General features: G+C 43.3%; 2 protein-coding genes across 2 annotated transcripts in view; both read right to left on the bottom strand.

Moving 5' to 3' along the window:
- Positions 1-546: 546 nt before the first annotated feature.
- Positions 547-6480, bottom strand: mrnip (MRN complex interacting protein). The gene is made up of 4 exons (XM_083980073.1): positions 6333-6480; positions 5052-5111; positions 4402-4508; positions 547-599 (listed from the first exon to the last, which is right to left on the bottom strand). The coding sequence occupies exons 1-4, from the start codon at positions 6390-6392 to the stop codon at positions 581-583; spliced, it is 246 nt and encodes an 81-aa protein (XP_083836199.1). The 5' UTR covers positions 6393-6480; the 3' UTR covers positions 547-580.
- A 4353-nt stretch (positions 6481-10833) lies between these two features.
- The window catches only part of tbc1d9b (TBC1 domain family member 9b), a 32220-nt gene continuing 23148 nt past the window's right edge, over positions 10834-19905 (bottom strand). Inside the window, exons 15-23 of the mRNA XM_083980398.1 lie at positions 19658-19756; positions 19495-19563; positions 17450-17699; positions 16756-16821; positions 16592-16660; positions 14615-14668; positions 14424-14465; positions 13500-13597; positions 10834-11660 (exon numbers count right to left, since the gene is read on the bottom strand). Of these exons, the coding sequence (XP_083836524.1) occupies positions 10941-11660; positions 13500-13597; positions 14424-14465; positions 14615-14668; positions 16592-16660; positions 16756-16821; positions 17450-17699; positions 19495-19563; positions 19658-19756 (1467 nt within the window). The 3' untranslated portion in view covers positions 10834-10940. The remainder of the gene's footprint in view (positions 11661-13499; positions 13598-14423; positions 14466-14614; positions 14669-16591; positions 16661-16755; positions 16822-17449; positions 17700-19494; positions 19564-19657; positions 19757-19905) is intronic.

A 19905-nucleotide genomic window follows, 5' to 3' on the forward strand; every position in this document is an offset into this window, starting at 1 on the left:
GCTAGGCTACAACACGTCAGTTAAACAGACTGTCACTTTAAAAAAATAAATCATTTTCACCGTATTTTAAATGTACAGAACTTTAATCAGACTTCGGGCGGCGCCCTGATGAAGTTTGTCCCAGTGGAGTTGCCGTAGGCAGCGGTCCAAGATGGCGGCCGGTCTGCCGGGTAGTGACGAGGGTAACCATGGTTACCTGTGCAGGTGTTGGCTCACGGTGACGTGTGTCCGTTCTCTTCTTCTTCTTCCTGTCACAACACAGAGGTCAAAGGTCACAGAGGTCACAGCAAAACCTCCTCGCCTGGTCACTAGGTAACGGTCACCCAGTAACCATCGCCTGGTCACTAGGTAACGGTCACTAGGTAACGGTCACTAGGTAACGGTCAGTGTCCATCGGACCTGCTTCATCTCCACAGGTGTGTCTCTATAAACCGTCTGACCGACAGGTAGGTGGGCGGGGCGTCCAACAACACACACCTGTCAGTCATGTTGTTGCCATGGAGATGATCTCTGTCCATCAGAACACCGTCTTCCTCTGGCTCCGCCTCCTCCGGGGCCGACAGGTACCTGTTCCAGCGGCTCACCTGAGTCTGTCCCACCTGCAGGGCAGAGCCAATCAGAGCAGAGCAGAGCAGAGCCAATCAGAGCCAATCAGAGCAGAGCAGAGCAGAGCAGAGCCAATCAGAGCAGAGCAGAGCCAATCAGAGCAGAGCCAATCAGAGCAGAGCAGAGCAGAGCAGAGCCAATCAGAGCAGAGCAGAGCCAATCAGAGCAGAGCAGAGCAGAGCAGAGCCAATCAGAGCAGAGCCAATCAGAGCCAATCAGAGCAGAGCAGAGCCAATCAGAGCAGAGCCAATCAGAGCAGAGCAGAGCAGAGCCAATCAGAGCAGAGCAGAGCAGAGCAGAGCAGAGCAGAGCCAATCAGAGCAGAGCAGAGCCAATCAGAGCAGAGCCAATCAGAGCAGAGCAGAGCCAATCAGAGCAGAGCCAATCAGAGCAGAGCAGAGCAGAGCAGAGCAGAGCAGAGCCAATCAGAGCAGAGCAGAGCCAATCAGAGCAGAGCCAATCAGAGCAGAGCAGAGCCAATCAGAGCAGAGCCAATCAGAGCAGAGCAGAGCCAATCAGAGCAGAGCCAAGCAGAGCAGAGCAGAGCAGAGCAGAGCAGAGCAGAGCAGAGCAGAGCAGGGATGTCAGGACCAACTTCTCTATTCAAACAGAATTATAATTATTTTTAAATGAGAACATTCGAAGGTGAAGCTGTCGTTCCAACGCGTTCCTTCCACAACGACACAAATTAAAGGGATAGTTCACCGAAAAATTCAAATTTCACTCATGATCTCCTCCCCCTCATGTGGACTAAGGGCTGGGAGAAGTTTCAGAGTCCTCCGTGGCTTCTCTGAGTTACAGGGGGTCTCGGCGTAGCAGTGCATGTCCATATAACGGTTGCAAATGGATACCAACTGTGTTCGTAACAAAAAGACACACCAGAAAACATCCAGATACCTCCATGCTGCTCGTATGTGATGTCCCTCTGGTATTGAAGCCCCGACATGAGAAATTGTTCCGAAAAAAGTTAAATAAGTCTATATTTTAAGCTTGTTTGTAGCGGAAGCTCCCAGTGTCTGCCTGCTGCCTGTGTCTTTGTCAGTGCAAATCATTTGCACAGACACGGGGCTTCAATACAAACAAGTTTAAAATATAGACTTATTTAATTTTTTTTCTCATGTTGGGGCTTCAATACAAGAGGGACATTACAGACGAGCAGCATGGAGGTATTTGGATGTTTTTTGGTGTGTCTTTTTGGACGAAGAAAAGTGAGCTCCGTTCTCAACCGTCATATGGACATGATGCAGTGCTGCACGGAGCCCCGCTGGAACTCAGAGAAATTAGAATTTTGGGTGAACTATCCCTTTAACATCGTGCGTGGTGTTGTTGTTGTGCGACGTAGAGCTGCTGCTTCACATATACACTGGTTGGAATGAACTTTAGTGGACACAGGATGTAATAATAAGTTGGTACAGGTGAATATGTGTGTGTGTGTGTGTGTGTGTGTGTGTGTGTTGTGACCTGGTCGTCTGCCTCCTGCTCAGCTTCTTCCTCTCCAGCTGCCTCCTCCTCTTCCTCCCTGTGATCAAGCAGCAGCAGCAGTCAGTCAGTCAGGTGACATCACTGATGCTAGAGCACCTCCATAGACTCCCGTGGTGGGTTTAAGGGTGTAAGGGTGTAAGGGTTTAAGGGTGTAAGGGTGTAAGGGTTTAAGGGTTTAAGGGTGTAAGGGTTTAAGGGTGTAAGGGTGTAAGGGTTTAAGGGTGTAAGGGTGTAAGGGTGTAAGGGTGTAAGGGTGTAAGGGTGTAAGGGTTTAAGGGTTTAAGGGTGTAAGGGTGTAAGGGTTTAAGGGTTTAAGGGTGTAAGGGTTTAAGGGTTTAAGGGTGTAAGGGTTTAAGGGTTTAAGGGTGTAAGGGTTTAAGGGTTTTGCGCCCCTAGTGGCAGGATATGGGTATTGCAAAAACGCCCAGAAAACCCATTCACTCCAATGTATGTGTGTTGCCCACTTGCTGGTACATTGATGAAAACGGCCGTGTTTTTGTTTTTAGGTGTCTTGGTCATATCAGATTATACTTAGAATTAGTTTATTATAAAATGTAGATTGAAACATTCATGTAGACAACTGTTGTTTTTACTATTATATCCTATGTGTTAATGTTTATCTGTAAAGGATCCTCAATGATGCTATTAACGTGGGTGATCTATAAATGTCCTTAAATGATTGAAAACACCACACTGCTCATTCACCAACAATGCAGAGATGTCAGTAGTTCCCATATTCCTCCACCAGGAGGCGCTGCCATTGGACCGATGCTGTGTCGTTACTTTCTTTTATTCCAGTGCTCGTCTAACTAACTCAGTGTTTCTCAAACCTTTTTCAGTCAGGGCCCCTTTCAAAAGTGCATCAAATCTCACGGCACCCCGGTGTAAAATAGAATTCAAAATGACACTGCATAGCCTAAATGTAAATGTCCTGTTTATTTAGACGGGACAGTTTTACAGTATTTATGCATAGGTGCTTCTGTAGCCTACATATACACACAAAATTTTTAACCTTTAGTTATCTCCATGAAAATTACTGAGTTGATTACTTACATTAAAACAAACAAAAAATGTATTACAAGTTTTTTGAAATTCTTTGTTAACATGAGCACATTTGCATAAATTTGCACAAATTAGCAATTTTTCAAGACAGCCACATCCTTAGTAGAGCAGGTATGACATGCTCCGTCTCTATTAATGCTCATGGGCCTAAATTTGTTCCATTCCTTAAGTTTTTTAACTGTAATATGTTAACAAGATTGAACAAGACATTTTCACCTGCTCTACTCAATGTTTAGATCAGGTGTTGTATGAATGCAAATTAGCTATACGTAATGTCATACCTGCTCTACTAAGGATGTGGCTGTCTTGAAAAATTGCAGTCATCTTGAAATTTAAAGTGGTCAACTTGTCGGTTGACCGATGGAGTCGACTCATTCCAATTTTCATGCCGGTACCACCACAGCAACTTCATATATACAGGTAATACTCAGAAAATTAGAATATCGTGAAAACGTTCATTCATTTAAGTAATTCAACTTAAAAGGTGAAATGAATATATTATTTAGACTCATAACAGGCATTGCAAGATATTTCAAGCTTTTATTTGTTAGAATTTTGATTATTATGGCTTACAGCTTATGAAAACCCCAAAATCAGAATCTCAAAAAATTTGAATATCGTGAAAAAGTTCAATGTTGTAGCTCAAATTGTCAGCCAATTAATCCAAAACACCTGCAAAGGGTTCCTGAGCCTTTAAAAGCTCTCTGTCTGGTTCAGTACAGTTCGCAATCATGGGGAAGTGAATGAACTTTTTCACGATATTCTAATTTTCTGAGTATTACCTGTACATGTGCCGTCAAAACGGTGGAATTTATGCAAATATATGCAGATTTATGCAAATTTGCTCATGTTAACAAAGAATTTCAAAAATCTTGTAATACATTTTTTGTTTGTCTTAATGTCAGTAATCAACTCAGTAATTTTCATGCAGATATCTAAAGGTTAAAAATGTTACCTTATTCACGTGAACATTTTTTTATGTGTATGGGATGGGATATGTTTGGGTCTTTTTCTAAACTTTCCCCTAATGGGATTCTTCTGGGCTTTTTCTCCCTCACTCAGGACATGTTGAGGATACAAAACCAGTTGAGTTTGCTTCTGTACGTTGACCCCTTTTTTTGGCCTAAAATGACTGGACTACTTTGCATATATGTAAAGAGAATGTATTCTATGAAATGTCAGAAGAGGTGTTTTTTCGTCTAACTGATGTAAAGAGCTGCTGCAGTGCATTGTGGGAGCAGGTCAGGTCACCATAGAGACCAGGCGTCGTCCTCCTGTCGCTCCATCGCGGCTCCTCTGGTGGCGTTCAGCTTCTGGACGTGGCGCCTGCAGTCGGCCCCGGAGCCCCGCCCAAACTCCTGTCAACCGACCAATCACAGGTGGTCACTCGCCATGACGTCATCCAATCAGCTGCTTCCACTCTCCGACCAATCACAGACAGTTTCAGTGGCCTGGGGCCGTTTTTACCAATAGACTAATTTAAACAATAAAGTTTTTCTATTCTATTCTGATGCTGAATTAATTAATTGGAAAGATTAGAAACATTTATATTTGATTCATTCTTAGTGTAAATTATATATTTAATGTTATTTTGTAGATTATTGTCAGAACACGGTTGAATATAAACTCATATTGACCCTTTAACTGTTCACTGAGACGTTTATTTATTCTCTTAGTGAAGGATTCTCTTCAGTGATTGGTCGTTCCTAATATGGACTTGGAAGTGACGTCATCTAAAACTCAGTTTAACAACCAGATCAAACAGGTTCTCTAGGAGCTCAGCCGAGGTCTGGGATTCTCTGTCCTGGATGTGATCCATAATCAATAATGATGAATAATTGATAATTGATCTTTATTGCTTCATTGATCTCAGATAAAGTTCAAGTTATTTTTTTTCTGACCTTGAGCAGCGACTGTTTCTCTCCACACATCTTACAGCTCCACCTGTTGGCCTTCTTCACCTGACACACACACACACACACACACACACACACACACACACACACACACACACACACACACACACACACACACACACACACACACACACACACACACACACACACACACACACACACACACACACACACACACACACACACACACACACACACACACACACACACACACACACACGTGACAAACATTACATCGGCTCCTGTAGGAATAATGACCGACTGTAACAAAGATACATATATTTATATACATACAACAATTCACAACAACAGCACATCCGCACACTAGATCCAGCGCCAAATAAGGTGAATAGGCCGTCGTGTGATGTTTTACTCTGAGAGGGTCCAGATAACCCCGCCCCCTCATTTGAATATTGCAGAATGAAATAAAAGAGGAGTGAAATAAATGTGACGTTATGAAATAAAAGTATCTGGAAATAAATAAATTTCCACGATGAAGAAAATGTCGTTTTTAAAATAAAAATATATGTATTTATATTTCATTTATATCTATTTATCATCCTATTTATTTAATTCGGGACTCATTTCATGGCTATATTATTTATTTATGCATTAATTAATTAATTTCATTATGACTAAAACGGCTTTCCATAACATATATCTATATCTATATATAAACCCTGTATGTGATACTCAGGTCTAGCCAGTAAACCCACTATCAGACCCACGTCGATGCATTTTTAAATCCAGGTTAAAAACATTTGTGTTTTCATGTGTTTATGGCTAAAGAACTAACTATTATTTAATGTGAGTCACATTCTGTCCAACATCTCATGCTGCTGCTTTTTCTGTTGGGTTTTTTTTGCTTTTAGTTGTATGTTTAATGTTTCCACTTTTTACTATTTTAATTTTTTTTAATGGGATGTTGTTTTTATGTTGTTGTTTTTTTTTCCTTTTCCAGTTCTTCCAGTTAAAGCCCAGTGAGTTGCTGCCTGGCAACAACAGACCAGTCTCACAGCAGGAAACACACTATAGACTACAGACTACACAACACACCAACTAACGGATCTATTAGAATATAGAATATATTCTATATAATCCACCTTTAAACCCGTTTCTAAACCGTCTGGAGTTTAGTGTCTGTTGCCATGGTGATTCCCCCGGTGTGTGTGTGTGTGTGTGTGTGTGTGTGTGTGTGTGTGTGTGTGTGTGTGTGTGTGTGTGTGTGTGTGTGTGTGTGTGTGTGTGTGTGTGTGTGTGTTTCACCTGTTGAACCTGGAAACTCTCACAGGAGAAACACCTGAGCACGTGGAACTCCTGGACCATGATGGACCGGTTTAAACCGGTTTAAACTGGTCCTGGTCCTGGTCCTGGTCCTGGTTCTGAATCTGGTCCTGAATCTGGTCCTGGTCCTGGTTCTGAATCTGGTCCTGAATCTGGTCCTGGTCCTGGTCCTGGTCCTCACGTTTCCTCCTCCCCGTAAGCAGCGACTGTTGTTTTTTTCCCGGGTATATTTGACTCGTCATAATCTACGTCACAGCGTAAGCCGTCAGCGCGTTACGTCAGAGCGCCGCCTGCAGGCCGGAGGATCTACGTCATGGTCTGTCGTCTATCCCCAGTTATGCTGGAACAATGTTTTGTTTGGCTACACTGAATGTGATTTTTTTTTTTTTTAAACTAAATTCTCAGTTTTATATGATTAATTTGTTAATTATTTTATCCATAATAAGTCTAAATGTTGTGGTAAGAAGCCAAACCTCCTGGACCTGTCTGCATGTTGGTCAGTATCTCCTCCCTCTGTGATTGTGAGAATAAAAAGCTGTTACAACTTCTGATCTTTGTAAACTTTACAACATATTTATTTAAGTTGATGTTTTCTCTGTCTTGCTGTGACTGTCATCCCCTGGAGTCAAGCCCGGATCCTGCACCGGGCCGTCTGGGCCGTGGCCCGGGGGCCTCGAGCTCCCAGGGGCCTCGTCACTTTGTGTTTTTTTTTTTTTAGTTTTTTTTTTTTTTTTAGTTTTGCACTTGTGGTTTTTGATACAAGTGGTGGCACAACTGAACTTTTATTTAATCTATTTTGTACTCACTATTGGATGCTATTGATTTTGTTACTTGAAAAAAAAGATAGCCTATTAATTAAATTGCGATAAAAACGATCTCCAGTCGGGATTGCGATGGGAGGGAGGGAGGGAGTAAATGTGGTGAAATGGAGCCGATGGTAAATAGGCTAAAGTGATCAGCTCGCCTGTCTCCAGTCGCCATGTGTTTGAAGCCTCGCACGGAGACGTTTTTTTTTTTTATTAGTGTCGGAGGCGGAGGATTCAGTGTCCAGTAGAGCGACAGGTCAGTGTAGAGACAGAAGAGGCTCCAGCAGCATCATGTCTGCTGCTGTGAGGAGCAGAGTGCAGTCAGAGCGACCTGATAACAGACGGTCAGTAAGTGGACGAGAAAACTCCGACTCTGAAGACACTGAGCTGCTCGTGTCGTTTATTCTGCGGTAACACGTCTCATATATGTTGGTTCATCATCTACGCCGTGAAGAACATGCGCTAACGCTCCTGTAGATGTGTGCGTCTGTCAGCGCTGCGTGCACGCACACACAACATCAGAACGGTGAAGTGAAACAATAACCTGCAGATGACGTGAGTTGACGTGAACTGTGACCCAGAGCAATAAGACTTTAAAGGACAATTCCAGTCAAATTCAACCTGGGGCTCTATAGTTTCCTAGTATTTCAGCTCTAACAGAATGAATGTTTAGATTTTATTTTTAATGTCTCCTGGTCTGCAGTAGTTCTGTTTGTCACTACATCACCACAGCAGCATAGAATGGGAGAACCAACATGATGTGGTGAAGGTCTTGTGATTAATTTATCTATATGACAATATGTGATATTTTCCTATAATATGCTGTAGCTAGTCAGTGTGATTCCTGTACAGGAGTTTCAAACAACTATTAGGCCCACACATGGTGCACTAGTAAACTAGTCTGTTGTATTGGTGCACGTACAAATATGTGTGCTCCATGGATGTGTGTGTGTGTGTGGATGTGTGTGTGCACGCGTGCGCGCGCATGCGTGAGGGCCTCCTAGAGTCTAGCCCATGGGCCTCTGAATTCTTAATCCAGCCTTGCCTGGAGTATTTATGATGGTTTGGTTGTGTATTAATGTTGTATACACGTATTTCATCTAACTGTATTCAGTCCTGTGTATACTTTTGTTGTCAATAAAGTTGTTTAAAAAAAATGTTGCTCTGTCGTCTGTTCATTTATTTGTTTCTGCTTCATTCTTTTTCTTTGAATTGTTCTTCTGTTCATTTATATATTTTATATTATTCATTTATTTATTTGTTTATCTATGTATTTCTAGAAGTGTTTGCATTTTGTTTCCAGGTTTCTCAGTTTATTTCTTCTTCTTTGTAACTGTACAACGTGTTGCTGTGGATGATAGAAATAAATAAATAATAATAATAATAAAAAGCAGCTGAACTTGTGTCTCAGTCTCACCTGGTCACCGGTCCAGCTGCTTCTTCTCATGGAAACATTGTTGCTCATCTACATTGTTTTTTCATTTGTGTATAATGATAATATAACATAGCACAATATATATAATATAATATAATATAATATAATGTTGATTGATTTTATTTAGGGACAATGTGCACTCATTGATCAATTTGAAAAAGAAGAAAAGGAAAAGAAAACTAAAAGATGGAGCACCAGATGAAGTCCAGTAACGTGTCTAAATGATATAGATATATACTGTGCAAATCATGTTTTTTTTCAACATAAAACTTTATTTCTGAGACTCAGACCTTTAGAATAAAAGATCCAGACATAAATAAACTTCTAAACCAAATCCATTCTTGTTTGAATCAATAAAGTGACACCAAAGCAGAGTATTTGTAGTATTTATTAGAACAGAATAGAGATCAATAACTGATCAATATAATGGATTTAAAAGCAGGTTGGTAAATATATACAGACACAAATAAAACGTCCTGTGGCATCATCACACAGGCAGACAGATAAACAAACAATCAAGGCTTAAGTGACATCAAAGTAAAAGTTACAGATGAAACATCAATAATACGACTTCTTATCAATATATTGTTAATATCAGTGAAATGTACAGAAACGTCCTTTATTTCCTCATGTTTTCTTTCCTCTGCTCCGTTTAGACGATTCAGTCGCGTCAGTTCATGTTGAGACGTTTGGACTCGATGACACGACATCACATGACCTCAAAGATTCTGAATTTTAAAGGGATAGTTCACTCAAAATTCAAATTTCAAACTCATTATCTCCTCCCCCTCATGTGGACTAATAAGGGCTGGGAGAAGTTTCAGAGTCCTCCGTGGCTTCTCTGGGTTACAGGGGGTCTCGGCGTAGCAGTGCATGTCCATATAACGGTTGCAAATGGATACCAACTGTCTTCATAACAAAAAGACACACCAAAAAACATCCAGATACCTCCATGCTGCTGGTATGTAATGTCCGTCTTGTATTGAAGCCCCGACATGAGAAATTGTCCCGAAAAAAATTAAATAAGTCTATATTTCAAGCTTGTTTGTAATGGAAACACTGACACTGGCAGAGCAGTGAACTGAGACACTGGGAGCTTCCACTACAAAACAAGCTTAAAATATAGACTTATTTAATTTTTTCCGGAACAATTTCTCAAGTCGGGCTTCAATACCAGATGGACATTACATACGAGCAGCATGGAGGTATTTGGATGTTTTTTGGTGTGTCTTTTTGTTATGAAGACAGTTGGTATCCATTTGCAACCGTCATATGGACATGCACTGCTACGCCGAGACCCCCTGTAACTCAGAGAAGCCACGGAGGACTCTGAAACTTCTCCCAGCCCTTAGTCCACATGAGGGTTGAGGAGATAATGAGTTTTGAAATTTGAATTTTGGGTGAACTATCCCTTTAACTTGGAAAAAAAAAAACATTTGTTTGACAAAAAGAACTGAGTTGTGTTAGTGTCCTGTTCACCTGTTCACAAGATCAATAGAGAAATATCCGATCAATGGAGAGAGCGTGGAACAATTTGGGATGATGATGTAATCTAAACCTGGACCAGGGTCAGTGATGTCACAGATCAGTGACATCACACTAATCAGACGGTGTTATGGCAACAAGCTATTTTAACATTTAAAAGCCAGACTGGATATGTGTTGTAGATATCTGTAATTCAGTTTTACCTCTTGTCAAATAGGACATTTCAGATCCACAACTACGTTCTTCCTATAGGACAGATGACGTCACTGTAACATTCATGTGTATGGGGTTTGTCATTACAGATATCTACAGTTCAGTTGCAGATATCTGCTATGTGAATTACAGATATCTGTAGCTGAATTACCACTAGTACTAATTCCAGTTCTAGATATCTTTAATTCACCTCAATTAAATATATCTACACGTCCCTGTTCAGATATCTGTAATTAAGTTTGGACTAGGAGAAATGACGTTGTAGATATCTGTAACTGGAATTAGTACTAGTGGTAATTCAGTTACAGATATCTGTAATTCACATAGTGGATATCTGTAACTGAACTGTAGATATCTGTAATGACAAACCCCATACACATGAATGTTACAGTGACGTCATCTGTCCTATAGGAAGAATGTAGTTGTGGATAATTTTTGACAAGAGGTAAAACTGAATTACAGAGATCTGGAATAAAAAATCCAACTATTCAGAATGTAGTTAGGACCAGTCAGAAAGACGTTGATATCTACCATGTTACTTCCGGAGAGTCAAACTTAGCTTTTAAATGTTAAATCCTCGTTGCCATAGACGGTGTGATGTCATCACCATGAGCCAGCTGGTGGGTCGGGACCTTATCGGTGATCGGTGAGTTATACTGAGTGCTGTGTGAGCTCGTGGTCGGAGGCGGAGCTTATCTGGCGCTCCACCGCTCTCTGGGCCTTGCAGGCGGCCATCTTGCTCTGGATGTCCACCTTCCTCTCGAAGTAGTCGACGAGCGGCGGCTCGGTCAGCAGCGACGCCAACACCTGCTCGAAGGTGATCGACCAATCCACGTCCAGGGAGCTGCCGCGCCGCTGCCTCTGCTGCTCGCCGCCGTTACCGCCGCCGCCGATCAGCACGGTGTCGTCGGCGATGTCCTCGCACTGCAGCGAGCCCGAGCTCACCACCGAGTACGACGACACCGACGTGTCGTCCTCCTTGTTGGCGTCTTCGTCCGACGTCTGCAACAGCGCCGCCGCCGGGGGCTCCAGCTGGGCCTCGGCCAGCGCACGGCACATCTGGGCCTCCTCTGACTCCTCCCTCTGAGGGGGAGGGGGCGGGGCCTGAGCAGGGGGCGGGGCCTGGGGGTTAGGGGGCGGGGCCTGAGCCAGAGGGGGCGTGGCCTGAGCCTGGTTAGGGGGCGGGGCCTGAGCAGCTGCAGACTCGGTCTTCTCGGTCTTCTTGGTCCCGTTGTTGTTGAACTTCTTGCCGACCTCTCCGATGCGCAGCAGCAAACTGGCCACGGTGGCGATGGAGTGATACAGCTGCTGCTCCGACGGCTCCTCGCTGAACATGTTGTACAGAGTCTTACACAACTCAATGAACTGCTCCTGTAAACACAGCAGCTACAGGTTAACACTGCACCTGGACACACCTGGACTACGAGAAAACTGAAATGGCAGCACTCACAAAATAATCTTGAATCATTTATTAAACGCACAGCAGTGCCTGACGGACGCGTTTCAGCCCTCGGCTTTCTTCAGCGTGAGACTGACCCATATATATATAAAACCTCCCAGACCTCCCTCCAAAACACCAGCTGATCATCAATCAAACAAACACTTAGTCAAAAAATAATAATCATCACGTGACAGAAGATTATCATACAAGTGGCCAATAGGTGTTTGGAAAGCTACAACATACTTTATAAGATGGCCGCCCTATACAACATAAAGTCACGTCTTCACTGGATCAAACATATCACATATATCACGTAGTGAACAACACAAGATCAAATACATCACATAGTGAACACCGTAAGTGTCAAACATCTTAGAATAATAATCAGATAAGAATAATAGATTAAAAACAGTATACAAATATTAAAAAGAAATGAAAAAAATGGTTCTCTGGTGGATATATATATATATATATATTTCCGATTTTTTTTTGTTTCTTTTTAATATTTGTAACATTTTATACCTGGATACATCTGAATACACCTGAATTATTATTATTTTCTTTTCTTTTCTTTTTTTTCTTTTCTTTCTCAGCAGGTGGCAATGCGTTGCCTAGCAGCATTGCCACCTGCTGAACAATTTGCAACAATATAACTGTAATTGCTGCCAACACCCTATGTAGGTTATTATCTACCGTTTTAAATGTCTGAATGTCATTTTATTTGTTTGTGTACCATGGGACCACGGATGGAAACTAGCTCTCTAGCTAAATCTGGCATATCTACATCAAATAATTGTTTTTGTATGTTCATGAATATGTGGAGTCCCATCTCAAATAAACTAATAAATGAAAAATGAAAATGAATTACACCTGGACTACACCTAGACTACACCTGGACTACACCTGGACTACACTTGAATACACCTGGACTACACCTAGACTACACCTGGACTACACCTGGACTACACCTGGACTACACCTGGACTACACTTGAATACACCTGGACTACACCTAGACTACACTTGAATACACCTGGACTACACCTGGACTACACCTGGACTACACCTGGACTACACTTGAATACACCTGGACTACACCTAGACTACACTTGAATACACCTGGACTACACCTGGACTACACCTGGACTACACTTGAATACACCTGGACTACACCTAGACTACACTTGAATACACCTGGACTACACCTGGACTACACCTGGACTACACCTGGACTACACTTGAATACACCTGGACTACACCTAGACTACACTTGAATACACCTGGACTACACCTAGACTACACCTGGACTACACCTGGACTACACCTGGACTACACTTGAATACACCTGGACTACACCTAGACTACACCTGGACTACACCTAGACTACACCTGGACTACACCTGGACTACACCTGGATACACCTGGACTACACCTGGACTACACTTGAATACACCTGGACTACACCTAGACTACACCTGGACTACACCTGGACTACACCTGGATACACCTGGACTACACCTGGACTACACCTGGACTACACCTGGACTACACTTGAATACACCTGGACTACACCTAGACTACACCTGGACTACACCTGGACTACACTTGAATACACCTGGACTACACCTGGACTACACCTGGCTACACCTGGACTACACCTGGACTACACCTGGATACACCTGGACTACACCTGGATACACCTGGACTACACCTGGTCTACACCTGGACTACACCTGGACTACACCTGGATACACCTGAGCAGGGCCTCACCTGGTTCATCCGGGGCAGGTCTTTGATGGTCTCGGTCTTGGGCTCCTTCTCTTTGGCCCACATCCTCAGGTAATACCTGTAGTCCTTCACCTTCTCCTCTGCAACAACACCAGGTGAGAGGTGACATCAGAGATGACATCACAACTGTCACAACCAATGATCTGACTGGGTCTCAGGTGCATCGCCTGTACACCTGACAGACAGTAGGGCTATGGCAAAGCGGATTCAACATTTAAAAGCCAAGTTTGACTCTCCAGAATTAACATGGTAGATATCAACAACGTCTTTCTGACTGGTCCTAACTACATTCTGAATAGTTGGATTTTTCATTCAAGATCTCTGTAATTCAGTTTTACCTCTTGTCAAAAAGAACATTTCAGATCCACAACTACGTTCTTCCTTCACTGTAACATTCATGTGTGTGGGGTTTGTCATTACAGATATCTACAGTTCAGTTGCAGATATCCACTATGTGAATTACAGATATCTGGAACTGAATTACCACTAGTACTAATTCCAGTTACAGATATCTACAACGTCATTTCTCCTAGTCAAAACTTAATTTCAGATATCTGAACAGGGACATGTAGATATCTTTAATTGAGGTGAATTACAGATATCTAGAACTGGAATTATGACTAGTCAGAATCACATTGTAGATATCTCAAACTGGAATTAGTACTAGTGGTAATTCAGTTACAGATATCTGTAATTCACATAGTGGATATCTGCAACTGAACTGTAGATATCTGTAATGACAAACCCCATACACATGAATGGTTACAGTGATGTCATTTGTCCTATAGGAAGAACGTAGTTGTGGATCTGAAATGTTCTTTTTGACAAGAGGCAAAACTGAGATCTACAACACACATCCAGTCTTTAAATGTTAAAATATCTTGTCATAGTGGGCGGGGCGTTTACCTTTCCTCTCCTCGCTGTCTGCTCCGTCCTTCGGCTCCTCACCTGGTCACAGACAAGAAACGTCATCATCACTGAGGTCGTTACTGGCTAAATGAAGCTCGTTAAGCTCGTTAACCCTGCTAACGATGTCAGGGTGAGGTCACTCGATACCTCGCTGACCTCACTTCCTGTTTCACAAGACAACTACAAACCTGATGTCACTTCCTGTTGCCCCATTGTGTCCAGATCAGACAAGAAGGAAGATTCTGGAGGGAAACACATAAAAGAGAGGAAGAGGAAGAGGAAGAGGAGAAAGAGGAGGAGGAGGAAGAAGAGGAAGAGGAGGATGAAGAAGAGGAAGAGGAGGGAGGAGGGAGGAGGAAGAAGAGGAAGAAGATGAGGAAGAGGAAGAGGAGAAAGAGGAGGAAATGTTCTGATGTGTTAAAAGATTTTTCATGCAGTTTAAATCATAGATGTTAATTACAACTCAGTATTTATCTGTCAGTGATCAGTGATCAGCTGATACTGTAGCTAATATCAGTAGGAACAGTAGTAGTAGTAGTAGTAGTAGTAGTAGTAAAAGTAATAATAGTAGTAGTAGTAACAGCAGTAGTAGTAGTAACAGTAACTAGAAAATTTCGTCTGGGGAAATTTTGAATGGGCCACGGGAGCTACTGCCGGTTTTGCCATCTCTGTCAACATGGGAATCAAACCCACGATCTTAAGGTCAAGACAGAGCTGATCAGACAGACACATGATCATCTTTCTATAAGCACTGATATGGAGGAGCTGTAACCACATTAGGTTACCTGTGTGTGTGTGTGTGTGTGTGTGTGTGTGTGTGTGTGTGTGTGTGTGTGTGTGTGTGTGTGTGTGTGTGTGTGTGTGTGTGTGTATAATCACATGAAGTTACCTGTGTGTGTTAGAGTGTGGGAGAGGAGTGCGCGCTTCCGCGCGCATTTGTATGTTACCTGTGTGTTTTGATGTGTGTGTGTCTGTAACTGTAATCACATGAAGCTGGCTCTAGAGTCTGTGTGTGTGTGTGTGTGTGTGTGTGTGTGTGTGTGTGTGTGTGTGTGTGTGTGTGTGTGTGTGTGTGTGTGACACACTATGTGCTGCATCCTGTGTCAGTCTGATTTATCTGTGTCTGTGTTTATAAACTTTTAAACGAGCGCCAGGTGGATTGTTTATGAAGTTAACGAGCTCTGGCCTGAGGATCAAAGAGGTTACCACGGCAACTCGAGGTGGTTACCACGGCGATAGGGGCCCCCCAGGCTGAGACAGACAGAAACGTGGAGAAAAAGAGCGATTTTCTGCCTCTGCACTGGTCTCGCAAAAGGCTTAGCATGACAAAACGGTAACTCCTATCAGAACAAAACACAGATCAACGTTGCTCTAAGGACTTACTGAAAATGTTGGTACGATTTGGTGTTTCTACAGTAAATATTTTGGCGACGCTGGCAGTTTTAAAACATCAGGCCGTTCTGCTTCTCTCAGAAAATATTTGTATTGGAGTCAATGAGGAGCAGAGACAGACGTGGCCGCACTCAGAGGCTTATTCTGTAAATTCTGTAAGTCTCTCTGATATTTTGAGCAGATGATATGAGAGATAACAAGTTTGTCTACAAATTCTGAAAAAATCATGTGTGTAGAGTGTAAATTGTGGCCGTGCTGACAGTTTATCCAGAAAAAATACAGAATGTTTTTTCACTCTCTCCCACTCTAACCGATGATGTCACGCACTCTGACACGAACATTCCGTGCAATACACACCCATTATAATCTCATAATTTCTCCAAAAATGATCATGGTCATTGATCAGGGATTGATCAAAAACTATATGACCTATCAAAACGTGGAGTAATACACCAATACACAAGACTCGTGTCTACTGTTTAAAGTTTAAATGGAGTCTCTAGGTGAAAGTATGCCTGAGCAGTAGACGTTTGTTAAACTCCAATGATTGGTCTTTTTCGGTCTTTTTTTCCCGTCCCATTGACTTCAATGCAAAATTTTGCGCAGTTGTGCCCGGGCACTGGTCCCTGCAGCTATTTCATAGCTGTTGGGACCAGTGCCCGGGCACTACTGTTACTACTGCAGCTATTTCATAGCTGTTGGGACCAGTGCCCGGTGCGATGGCCCGTGGCCCTAATAAGTAGCAGTAGTAGTAACAGTAGTAGTGTTTGTACCTTGTGTTTCCACCTCAGTGAAGAAGTTTGTTGCCTCCAGAGCAGATTCAGCTTCTTCAGGACACAGAGCTGCAAACAAACAAACAAACATGATAAACACATTGTTGTTGTTTTCCAGTGTTTACTTCTGTTTGTTTGTTTATGTTGTTGTTGTTGTTTGTTACCTGGTGGCAGGTGGAGCTTGTACAGCAGCTTCAGTTTCTCTGTCATGTCACCGTGATACATCCCACCTGAGAACACAGCACATCATCATCCATTCATCCACTCATCCATTCATCTGTCATGTCACCGTGATACATCCCACCTGAGGACACAGCACATCCATTCATCCATTCATTCATTCATCCATTCATCTGTCATCATCCATTCATCCACTCATTCATTCATCCATTCATCTGTCATCCATTCATCCACTCATTCATTTATCCATCCATCCTTTCATCCATTCATCTGTCATCATCCATTCATCCACTCATTCATTCATCCATTCATCTGTCATCATCCATTCATCCACTCATTCATTCATCCATTCATCTGTCATCATCCATTCATCCACTCATTCATTCATCCATTCATCTGTCATCATCCATTCATCCACTCATTCATTCATCCATTCATCTGTCATCATCCATTCATCCACTCATTCATCCATCCATTCATCTGTCATTATCCATTCATCCACTCATTCATTCATCCATTCATCTGTCATCATCCATTCATCCACTCATCCATTCACCTGTCATGTCACCGTGATACATCCCACCTGAGAACACAGCACATCATCATCCATTCATCCACTCATCCATTCATCTGTCATCATCCATTCATCCATTCATCCATTCATCTGGGTTATCTCACTGAGCCCGGTGATGAACTCCTTGAAGTTGACGAGCCCGTCGTGGTTCTGGTCCAGCAGTCTGAAGAGGCGCGCGGCCAGCGAGGGGGAGTGGCCTCCACAGAGCCACGGCGCCACGGCGGAGAACAGCAGCGTGAACTGGGCCGGGTCGACCCGGTACTGCTCCAGGTACGGCAGGCTGGGGTCGTGGCGCTGCGCCGCCGACGCCGCGCTGCTGCTGGAGCCCCAGTAGCAGCTGGTCATGTGCTGGGACTGGACCAGAACCAACACAACCAAGAGTCAGACTGAGGTCACATGATCCAGAGTTCTGACTTTAAAGGGATAGTTCACCCAAAATTGAAATAGCGGAAGCTCCTCTTCCCTGTCCGAATTTGACGAACCGGGAAGAGGAGCTTCGAGAAGCTTCCGCTACAAAACAAGCTTGAAATATAGACGTACTTAATTTTTTTCGGGACAATTTCTCATGTTGGGGCTTCAATACAAGACGGACATTACATACGAGCAGCATGGAGGTATTTGGATGTTTTTTGGTGTGTCTTTTTGTTATGAAGACAGTTGGTATCCATTTGCAACCGTCATATGGACATGCACTGCTACGCCGAGACCCCCTGTAACTCAGAGAAGCCACGGAGGACTCTGAAACTTCTCCCAGCCCTTAGTCCACATGAGGGGGAGGAGATAATGAGGGAAATTTCAATTTTGGGTGAACTATCCCTTTAAAGGGATACGCCAACATTTTTTTTCGTGTCTTGCCTCACTCCCGAGTCCATGACCAGCAGATAGACACCATCCTTTCCACTGTGCGTGTAGTAACAAGGGAGATAGAGCCGTATCGCCCATAATTAGCTTAGCTCAAACACTGGAAGTGTATGGGTAGTGTTAGCCTGCATCCACCTAAAGTCGCTAATTAGCTTAGCTCAAACACTGGAAGTGTATAGGTAGTGTTAGCCTGCCTCCACCTAAAGTCGCTAATTAGCTTAGCTCAAACACTGGAAGTGTATGGGTAGTGTTAGCCTGCCTCCACCTAAAGTCATCAGAGAAACTCTTCGGTAACTCTAAACAGAAACCGGCGGGCCGATCTTCGTCTCAGAGCTACAAAACTCTCCGGTAAGGCATCTTGAGCGGTCAAATGCCGCTAACGGGACGAGATCGGTCAAAACGGAGGGTTCAAGCAAAGACGCTTTATTTTGGTTCAAGCTAGCTACATCGAGGGTAGGTTAGCTTCCTGTTTCAAAGTAAAAGCACAAATTCTATCCTCATGGTTTTCTGTATGTAAAGGGCAACGGGTGTTTTATTTTGTGAAAGTAACCGGAAGTGCGTTGGTCACAACGGCTAGCTTGAGTAGCGCCAAATTCGCCCGAACAAAACTGTAAACAGCTGGTATTTAGACAAATTAACGACACACTGCTGATCTAAACGGCTACTTTCTCACCTAAACATGTTTGAAATGTGGATAAAGTGATATATTTACAGAGTTTAGAGCTAAAATGAAATCAGCTTCTGACTGCTGATTTCAGCTCAGGTAGGAGGCAGGCTAACACTACCCATACACTTCCAGTGTTTGAGCTAAGCTAATTAGAGACTTTAGGTGGAGGCAGGCTAACACTACCCATACACTTACAGTGTTTGAGCTAAGCTAATTAGCGACTTTAGGTAGGAGGCAGGCTAACACTACCTTTACACTTCCAGTGTTTGAGCTAAGCTAATTAGCGACTTTAGGTGGAGGCAGGCTAACACTACCCATACACTTCCAGTGTTTGAGCTAAGCTAATTAGCGACTTTAGGTGGATGCAGGCTAACACTACCCATACACTTCCAGTGTTTGAGCTAAGCTAATTAGCGACTTTAGGTGGAGGCAGGCTAACACTACCCATACACTTCCAGTGTTTGAGCTAAGCTAATTACGGGCGATACGGCTCTATCTCCATGGTTACTACACGCACAGTGGAAAGGATGGTGTCTATCTGCTGGTCATGGACTCGGGAGTGAGGCAAGACACGAAAAAAAATGTTGGCGTATCCCTTTATAGAGACAGTACAGTTCTGACCTTAAAGAGACAGTACAGCTCCTCCAGCTCCTCGATGCTGAAGGCCGACTCCGTCATCATCGCCCGCACCTGCACACACACACACACACACACACACCTGTAAACACTCGGTGTGTGTTAACCCCTTCAGCATCACCTGCACCTTGATGACATCATCACTCACCACGCTCCTCTTGGCCGTGTCCTCCAGCGACTGGATGACCTTTAACCTCTGTTTGAACCTCATCTGCTCGATCACGTCGGAGCGAAGGCTCCCGAACTTCTGCTCGGAGACAAAACGCAGCGCGGTTACCATGGTTACTCAGGACCAGGAAGTAGCCAGACCCATCAGTGTGATCTTTATCACTGTGTGGAACTGTCGCTGCCCCGCCGCCATCTTGGACAGCTACGTACGTACGGCAGCTCCACTTG

Source organism: Trachurus trachurus (genome assembly GCF_905171665.1).
Source record: "Trachurus trachurus genome assembly, chromosome: 10".
In the NCBI taxonomy this organism is placed as follows: domain Eukaryota; kingdom Metazoa; phylum Chordata; class Actinopteri; order Carangiformes; family Carangidae; genus Trachurus; species Trachurus trachurus.

Coding starts and splice junctions, on each gene's coding strand:
- mrnip (XM_083980073.1), bottom strand. CDS start 6,392: ATGGTCCAGGAGTTCCACGTGCTCAGGTGTTTCTCCTGTGAGAGTTTC. Junction 5,112..6,332: donor AGAGTTTCCAGGTTCAACAG/GTGAAACACACA, acceptor TGTGTGTGTCAG/GTGAAGAAGGCCAACAGGTG. Junction 4,509..5,051: donor AGAAACAGTCGCTGCTCAAG/GTCAGAAAAAAA, acceptor GTCGGTTGACAG/GAGTTTGGGCGGGGCTCCGG.